At 43.4% G+C, this 9,861-nt stretch overlaps 1 protein-coding gene across 1 annotated transcript in view; it reads right to left on the reverse strand.

Annotated features, from left to right (window-relative positions):
* Window positions 1–8,433, reverse strand: part of rttn (rotatin) — a 221,600-nt gene extending 213,167 nt beyond the window's left edge. The window contains exons 1-3 of the mRNA XM_055634871.1: window positions 8,226–8,433; window positions 3,729–3,916; window positions 474–669 (exon numbers count right to left, since the gene is read on the reverse strand). Of these exons, the coding sequence (XP_055490846.1) occupies window positions 474–669; window positions 3,729–3,916; window positions 8,226–8,256 (415 nt within the window). The 5' untranslated portion in view covers window positions 8,257–8,433. The remainder of the gene's footprint in view (window positions 1–473; window positions 670–3,728; window positions 3,917–8,225) is intronic.
* Window positions 8,434–9,861: the final 1,428 nt, after the last annotated feature.

A 9,861-nucleotide genomic window follows, 5' to 3' on the forward strand; every position in this document is an offset into this window, starting at 1 on the left:
TCTGTCATGTTGGCAGCATTAGTAAGACTTTCTAAGGAAGCAACCCTTACAGCAAAAATGATTTGGTAAATGAAGGAATTCTATGTGTTAGGGTTTAAACAAATAGTAGGTTGATTTTTGCCGCAAGTTAGTAGTTATACAATTTAGGAAATTTTGTTGCAAATGTACTCTCACTAATTTTGTTTTGAAAACCATTTCCTTAGGAAAGGTATCCTTAGTTTAGAAAAATTTCATTGGAATGATTCCTTGGGTAAACTGATTGTCCCAGAATGAATAATGGAGTGATTGAAAACATCAACGTTCTGATTTTAAATTGTGAAAGATGTCCTCGTTAAAACACCTAAGATCAGAAGCGCTACACCAATGCAGCACACACAGTGAACTCAAATTGTTTACAGCGATATAATAAATTAATATAACACACACGCTCAGTATTAGATCCATTATGTTTTATATTAACCTGCACAGATTACCTTTGTCAGAGGATTTTAAAGATTGTGACTGATAGGCAACTGCAGGATCAACATCCACAATTGTATCAGGCAGTTTAAGCAGATCATCCATGACCTCGTCAATGCAGATCTGAAGATTTGGTTCCACATTGGGTCGAAGTTGTGCTAGAAATTCCAAAGCCCCAATTTCTCGAAACATTTGAGCCGCTGAAGAATACTTTAGTGCCAAAAGACAAAAGGTACATGTTAGACTGGCAATGCAGATTTCATTCTTGGAAACTTTCAATAAATCAGGCAGCATCGGTAGAAAGAAAATCAAGAATTAACATTTCAGGGTCAAGATGTTTTGCCAGTAGTCCAGAACTGTTAGTTATTTTCCTTTCCACAAATGCTGCCTGATCTGCTAAACGTTCCCAGCATTTTTTTGATTTTCAATTTTTATTCTTCGTTTTACAGTTTAAATTGACATGACTTGTAAACATCTGAAATGCTTATCTAAGGTATCTAAGTGCTTATGTGTAGTGTATTTGTACTAAACTGTATACAAAGAAGATTTTGTATACAAAGAATATATATATATATATATATATATATGTGTGTATGTGTGTATGTGTATGTGTATATGTATATATATGTATATGTGTAAGTAAGTTTATTGGACAAGTATTCACATACAAGGAATTTGCCTTGGTGCTCCGCCCACAAGTAACAACATGACATACAGTGACAGTTACGAATTACTCAGAAAACACTAAACATTAATAATGATAAAACATTAATGATAAAACACCATTGATCAAGCATGTGAACCAACAAAATACCAGATCAAAGGGAGGCTACAGATTTTTAGCTGTTGAGTAGGGCAACTATTTGTGGATAAAAACAGTTTTTATGTCTGGCTGTGGCAGCTTTGACAATCTGTAGTCGCCTTTCAGTGATTCAAAGAGGTTGTGGCCAGGGTGAGAGGGATCAGAGATGATCTTGCCCGCTCACTTCCTGGCCCTTGCAGTGTACAGTTCATCAATGGAGGGAAGGTTGCAGCCAATAACCTTCTCTGCTGATCGGACGATTCGCTGCAGCCTCCAGGTGTCGTGCTTGGTGGCTGAGTCAAACCAGACCATGATGGAGAAGGTGAGGACAGACTCTACGATGGCCATGTAGAATTGGACCATCATTGCCTGTGGCAGATTGTGCCATAGGAAGTACATCCTCTGTTGTGCCTTTTGACTGTGGAGTCGATGGTAGCCCCCCACTTAAGGTCCTTGGAGATGATGGTTCCCAGGAACTTAAAAGACTCCACAGAAGTGTTCATAAATACCAGCAACATTATTTTTGATTGGGTCAATCAAGAAATGTCCGTTAAATAAATTAGCTAATTAAAACAAAGGAAATAAAACTCTCAGCACTTGAGCTGTTCTACCTGACAACATTGGTGATAAATGAATACAGCTCAATCATTGATCCTGCTCAAGGCTGAGAAAAATGGTTTTTGGACACCACAGGATTCAGGAAACAAGAAAAATGGCTGGAAGTGAGATTCGCAGACATGGTCAGGCTTGAGGGCTATTACAGCCTATTTCTGAAACATTGAATATTTTTATGTGCTTAACCGATTTAACTAAAACATGTTTTTCTGGTCAATTGTCTTATTACTATTTGTAGGAAAGAACATGTTTAAAAATTAGCTATGACACTTGAGGGGTCAAATGTAAGGTGAAAGTATACAGCTAAAAGCAGCAGCCTTAACAGCACTGATGTACAAAGGGATATTGGGGTCCAAGAACCTAGCTCCCTGAAGGTAGCCACATGAGTAGAGAGTGGCAAAGAAGATGCTTGGTATGCTTGCCTTCATCATCCAGGGCTTTGAGTACAAGAGTCAGAAAGTCATGTTGTGACTTCATAAAATATAGGTTAAGCCGCGATTGGAGTATTGTGTTTAGTTGTGATGTTGGTGTTGCCAAAAACAGGAAAGCAGTCTATTATCTAAATGGTGGCCGGATTGGAAAGGGGGAGATGTCCTGGGTGTCATGGTACACCAGTCATTGAAGGTAGGCTGCAGGTGCAGCAGCAGTAAAGAAAGCTACTACAGGGAGAATGTGGAGGGTTTGGAAAGGGTGCAGAAGAGGTTTACCAGGATGCTTCCTGCCTTAGAGGTTATAAGCTCCAATGAGGGTGGAGACACACAATAAACTACACACGCTGAAATCTTAAGCGGAAAGCAAAGTTTTAGAAGAAATCAGTCGGTCAGGCGGCTATAATGAGAGGTTGGAAAAACTTGGATTGCTCTCACTGAAGCATCTGTGGCAACACCTAATAGAAGTTTATAAAAGTGAGAGAGGCATAGATAGGATAGATAGTCAGAATCATTTCCCCAAAGGTAGAAATGTCCGATAATTGAGGACAAGGGAGATGTGTGGGGCAAGTTTTGTTTTCACCCAGAGAGTGGTAGGTGCCTGGAGTGGTGTTGGAGGCAGATATGATAGTGGCATGTAAGCTTTCAGAAATGCACATAAAGTTGCAGGGAATGGAGAGATATTGACCATGCACAGTCAAGAGGGATTAATTTAATTTGGCATCACGTTTGGCACAGGCCCAAAGGCCCTGTTCCTGTGCTGTACTATATGTTCTATAATATTTCTCTGTATTATACCAATGAAAACGAGTGAAAACAACTGAAGCATCGTGTTGGCTTTGATGCACATGGGAAATCTTGGGGTTGGAAGGGCACCATATAAATACAATTCTCTCCTAGTCTTATCATATGGTCTCACCCGGCCTTCAAAAGAGGTAGATGAAAAATTCAAATTTTATTTTTACAATGAGCAAACGATAAGTATGCAAACAGGAGTCATGGTCTTCATTTATCATTCGAATAGCTTATATGAGGTGAAGAAAAAATAATGAAATGGATTTGGGCTAGATGTGAGCAGTAAACTTCATTAAATCTTCAACTATTTAACATGGATATCCAGCCATCACATTCCTGATAAATGATGCAGACTTGGTGTTGAAACACATGCACTCATGGAGTTATCAAGTACAGGAAAAGGCCCTTTTGCCCAACACTTCCATGCCAATTAAGATACCCTATCTATTAACTACATAACTCACCTAGTTTATAGAAATAAATTGGCCAATTTGAATCCAAGAATTCTTTTTTTTTTTAACATTGTCAGTAGTTACAAATCAAAGAACAACAGTAAACACACCACTTCCCGATGCCTAATACATTTAAGTGATTCTTCTTCAGTGATTCATCTCACACAAATAACTTACCTTTACAAGTTGCCCGCATAGCTTGAATACATCTTCTTGCATTGGAACTGTTGGGAAGTTGAACCATTCAAATAGTCGTACAAAAAGGGTTTTTTCTTGTGCCAAATCAATAATAGAAATCAATCCATGATCAATTTTGCTCAAAATATTCTTCAGGGCGCGAATTCTAATTTCCACCAGCTGGTGACCTACAAAAACAATGTAAAAACCAAGATCCATTTTGAAAATTTGATCTTTCAAAGTGATGATTTAGCATTGGATAACATCCATTACAAACTGCAGGGATATGACTAATGGGGAGCTGTGTGTCCTCCATTTCTGCACTCTATAGATAACCCAAAATTCCAGTAATATGGAACTGCTATCCATCATTTCCATTAATTCTGGAACTGAACCACCAACATTATCATCAGTCTGAAGGACCTGACATGAAACATCACCGATCTTTGTCATCCAGAGATGCTACGTGGCCAGCTGAGTTACTCCAGCATTTTGTGTTTTATTTTAAACCCAGCATCTGCAGTTCCTTTTGTCTACATCAATACTACATGTGGAATATAGCCCAACCAATAAGGGGACGGCAAATAAACAAACAAAGGTGCTGCGCAAAATCATCACTTATCTTGGGCAACTTACCTTACCTTCCATTCAAGATACTGAAAATAATATTCGGGGTGGGAAGAAGGGCCGAAGGGAATTATATAACTCTTAGCTCTTGAAATGTTCTCATTATCAGTCAGCTTCAGGCACCAAGCAGCCTAACATTATATCCCTGACTGACTGGATCTCCAATAACAGGCACTGAAGCTCTTTATTTCAGAGACAGTTAATTTGAATGATTCAATGCCTGTGATTATGCATACATGCAAGCAGCCTGTGACTATGTGATAGATAAAGAAGAACTTTACTCCCACTGATTTATCTTAACAACCTTTAAAACTCAGCTACCAGAACTTGAAGCTAAGATCATCTTGTGTTTGGACAGCATGCTGAAAAAATTGGGAAATGATATCTGCAGCATGTAAAATACTGCTCAAGAAAGGTTACAGGAATAATATTCTGCCACTACAAAAACAATAATTTAATGAGTTATATCTTCCTGGTTATAGCTGGGGTATGAAGGGAATAATTTGCATTCAAACATTCCGACATTTTTGCCTCCTCCAACGGGATCCCACCACGTCACATCTTCCCATCTCCACCCATTTCTGCTTTCCACAGATGCTGTTTCCTCCACAACTCCCTGGTACACTCATCCCTTCCCACCCAAACCAACCCCACCCCAGGTACCATCCCCAGCATCCGCAGGAGATGCAACACCTGCCAATATACCTCCCCCTCGACTTCATTCAGGGACCCCGACAGAATTTTCAGGTGAGGCAGAGGTTCACATGCACCTCCTCCAACTTTACCTATTGTATCCGCTGTTTAAAGATATAGACTCTTGTATATCGCGAGACCGAGCACAAACTGGGCAATTATTTCATTGAAAACATTTGCTCGATCTGCCTTGGCCTACACAAACTCCCAGTTGCCAAACACTTAAACTTCACTTCCCAAATTGACCTTTCTGTCCTGGTCCTCCTCCAATGTCAGAGTGAGACCAAATGCAAACTGGACAGACAGCACCTCATATTTCACATAGGCAGCTTACATTCCAGCAGTATGAATATTGATTTCTCTAATTTCAAGTAACCCTTGCATTCCCTCTCACTTTCCATTCCCTTCATCGCCCTAGTCATCCTACTGCTTTCAGGGTCATCCTGTTTTTATCTACTCAATATCACCTGTTCCACAGTCAACGATGGACCATTGTGGGTTCTACTTTTCCTTGGTCATAGTCGCTGGCTTTGACTTGTTCTTTTCATACCTTTCATTCATTTGTTCTTTGTACTTTTTCATTCCCCTAGTTTCCCTCTCTCCTGACCCTCACTTTGAAAAAAAGTCTCAACCCGAAACGCCACCTATTCCTTTTCTCCAGAGATGTTGCCTGATACGCTGAGTTATTCCATCATTTGTGTCTATCTTCAGTGTACACCAGAATCTACAGTTCCTTCCAACACATAAAAACCACTACACTGCTTCTCAACTTTGACGAAAAGGGAACATCTGCATCCGGATTTTCTTCACATGAAGAGTATGCTGGGGATGGGAGATGCAGGATCAGACTAACAGAGGGCTGCTTGTGGTTGAGGTCCTGCCACATAATCCATGGATGCAGAGGACAAGAGAATTTGGCTGTGGATATTGGCCGAGAGGAATGTTAGCAGACAGGAATCAGAACAAACCAAACCAACATGCTTAACTCAACCAACAGTGTTTTCGACATAAGCCAATAATAGATTTTAAAAGAAAGAAAGTTTACTTCATCAAAGCAACAAACAATCTGCTGGAGGAACTCAACGGGTAGAACAGCATCCAAGAATAGAAAGGAAGTGTCGATATTTTGGGACAAAATCCTGATGCAAGGTTTAGATCCTGCTGCAATTTTTGACAACCATCTTTACTATCTATAACACCACCCACTTTTGTGTCATCTGCAAACTGGCTAACCATACTATGTACCATGCTGTTTGTCATCCAAATCAATGATGTGGATGACAAACAGCAATGGGCCTAGAACCGAACCGTGAGCCATAGGGAGGTTTCACGGCAGTCAGGTCACGACCCATGACCCGTACTGTTGCTACGCTACTCCAAGTGGATTACACGCGATGAACTGCAGGTAGGCACTTACCATTGTTTCCAGCGTAGCGGGCCCGTTAAAACCCGCCGAAATTGTCAAATTTTGCGCTGTAAATCATTATGGAAATCAGGATAAGCATGCAAGACATTTAACCTACTTCAGAATTCCATAAGTGAGGAGAAATGACAGTAGATAGAAGCGAGAGCTGAAGGGACAACAACAGCCAAAGTTGAGAAGCGAACATTGGCCGTTGCTCACTACATTTCATCAACTAAGGCATTATTTGTGTTTTTTCTTGATTCCTTTGGCATCTAAAAAGTTTCAGAAGTGATAAATCTGGCTGTAAATTTTTTTTAAATCGGCCATGGTTCTCAAGTGGGTTTTTACATGTAAAATGAAAACGCATCTGAAGAAAATTTTACAGCCACATTTATCACTTCTGAGACTTTTTAGATACCAAAGGAATCAAGAAAAAATACAAATAATGCCTTACTGTTGATGAAATGCAGTGAGTAAACGCGATAATTCCCAATATTTTCAATGTCTGCACAGCCAATGTTTACCAAGCACTTTAGCTGTTGTTGTCCCTCCAGCTCTCGCTTCTCTTTACCTTCATTTCGCTTCACGTTTGGAATTCTGATGTTGGGTACATGTCTCTCACACTTACCCTGACAATTTTTTTCAGCACAAAAATTCAACATTTTGGCGGATTTTAACAGGTAGTAAAGTACGCGCTTCTAGCATTAATAACATATACCGGAAGTTACGTATGTCCTCCAGATGGATTGAGCGGCTCCGTGCTTCAAGCCCTATGACCTAGTGACCTTACGTGCAACCCCCCTATACTAAAATCCACGTATACAACATCTACAGCTCTGCCCCCATCAACCTTTTTGGTCACATCATCAATAACGTCAATCAGATTCGCGAGACATGACCAACCGACCACGTACACAACCATGTTGACTTTCCCTAATCAGCGCTTGTCCATCTAAGTGCATGTATATCCTATCCCTCAGAATATTCTCTATTAACTTTCAGACCACAGATGTTAAGCACACTGATCTGTAGTTCCAGCCTATTCCCTGCAACCCTTCGTGAATAGAGGCACAACATTTGCCTCCCTCCCGTCTTCTGACACCTTGCCTGTATTTAACGATGACTTATAAATCTCAGTGAGGGCTCCTGCAATATTCTCTCTAGCTTCCCACAGTATCCTTGTCCAAGATTCAAACAAGAGGACATGACTTCAGAATTAAGCGACAGAAGTTTAGGGGTAATATGAGGGGAAACTTCTTTACTCAGAGAGTGGTAGCGGTGTGGAATGAGCTTCCAGTGGAAGTGGTGGCGGCAGGTTCAATGGTATCATTTAAAAATAAATTGGATAGGCAAATGGATGAGAAGGGAATGGAGGGTTATGGTATGAGTGCAGGCAGGTGGGACTAAGGGGGAAAAAATTGTTCGGCACGGACTTGTAGGTCCGAGATGGCCTGTTTCCGTGCTGTAATTGGTATATGTTATATGTCTGATCAGGCCCAGAAGATTCATATACAACACTTTGACCGGTATTCACCTCCCCGCTCACAGAGCTCGCAATTGGCCCCGACACGCGATTATCCCTTCTTGAACTTTCCTTCCCATTAATATGGGAGTCTTTAGTAACTTTTCCAGTACTCATTTCCTCTTAAACTCCATCTTTATACTCCTAATTTGTCAATCCCTCCGGGGACGGGACGGGGTCGGGTCTGGTCGGGGTCGGGGTCAGGGCCGGGTCGGGTCGGGTGATTGATCCGCCGCGAGTCCACACTGACCCAGCTTGACGAGCAGCGCCGCCAGGTCCATGTCGCGGCCCCAGATCCCGCCGGAGATTCAAGGCTGGCGCCGGTCCGCCCCGAATGCGCTCCGGGTCGCCCCCCCGTCCCCGGTCTCCGACACCTGGGTCCGCGGATTGAACGCGCTTCTCCCCGGGTTGTTTCCCACCGGAGCGGAACTGTGGGGCCGAACAGCATCGGCCGTTGCCCGGGTTACAGCCGCTCTTGGTCAATCTCAACCCGCTTCCGGGGTGGGGGGGGCGCATGCGCGGTGGCCCCGAGGGAAGGCGGGCCCGAGGGCGGGAGAAAGGGGAGAGAGAGAGGGAGAGGGGAGCAAACATGTAGTAGCTTTGGAATAGAGAGGGTGGGGGAGAGAGGAAGAGAGAGAGAGAGAGATAGGGGAGATTAGGGAAAAGAGAGGAATTGAGGGGAGAGAGAGAGGTTAGGGGGGGGACACAGGCTGAGGGGAGAGAGAGAGAGTGAGAGGGAGCAGACATGTGAGAGGTGTATAGGGTGATTTCACCAAAGGTCAAATGAGCGTAGATCCCCCTTCACGTGACCGAAAATTCTGACTGGAGGACATATCTCAGTTTGGTACATGTAAGTGAATGGGGAAACACGCACTTTCCCACCCGTTAAAAACATGGAAAACGGCCGATGTTTGAGCTGACATTTTCTGTGCTAGTCGGGGTGACCGTGAAGCACAGTGGCCTAAATTATCAGGCAAAACAAAAGATAGAAAGTGAGGTAATTACAAGAGGGAACTGAAGGTAGAAAGCCGCGGAAATGAACAGCTGACAATTGCCGTGGAGATTTTAAGATCCAAAATATCGGGAATTATCGCGTTTGCTCGCTGAATTTCATCAAAAGTAAGTTAATAATGCCTTAGTTTTGATGAAATTCAGCGAGCAAATGCGAAATTTCAGCTCAAAAATCGGCCGTTTTCCATGTTTTTAACGGGTGGGAAAGTGCGTGTTTCCCCGTTCACTTACATGTACCGAACTGAGAGATGTCCTCCAGTCAGAATTTTCGGTCATGTGAGGGGGGATCTACGCTCATTTGACCTTTGGTGAAATCACCCTATTAGCTTTGGAATAGAGAGGGTGGGGGGGAGAGGAGGAGAGAGAGAGAGGAGAGGAGAGGAGAAGAGAGGGAGATAGGGAAAAGAGAGGAGGAGAGGAATTGAGGGAGAGAGAGAGGTTAGGGGGGACACAAGTTGAGGGGATAGAAAGGGAGAGAGTGTGAGGGTGATGTGAGAGAGAGGGTGGAGGGGGAGAGAGGGTGGAGGGGGCAGAGGGGGTGGAGGAGAGAGGGTGGAGGAGAGGGTGGAGGGGGCAGAGAGGGTGGGGAAGAGAGGGTGGAGGGGGCAGAGAGGGTGGGGGAGAGAGAGGGTAAGGATAAGGGAGGAGGTGGGGACAGCGACAGGGTGGTGGTTATGGTGAGGGTCAGGTATGGGTGAAGGTGACGAGGAGGGTCAGGGTGGCAGTGAGGGGTGGGGTGGGGGCTGGATGGGTTGAGTGCGGGATAGCATGGAGTGGGTCTGTGAAGGGCGGGGAGTTACGGGGTGAGGGACAGTGAGGGGGTTGAGTGCAGGACAGGGTGAGGGAGTGGGGATGGGGGGGGGGAGGGATGAGGT

Source organism: Leucoraja erinacea, chromosome 4, assembly GCF_028641065.1.
Source record: "Leucoraja erinacea ecotype New England chromosome 4, Leri_hhj_1, whole genome shotgun sequence".
In the NCBI taxonomy this organism is placed as follows: Eukaryota; Metazoa; Chordata; class Chondrichthyes; order Rajiformes; family Rajidae; genus Leucoraja; species Leucoraja erinaceus.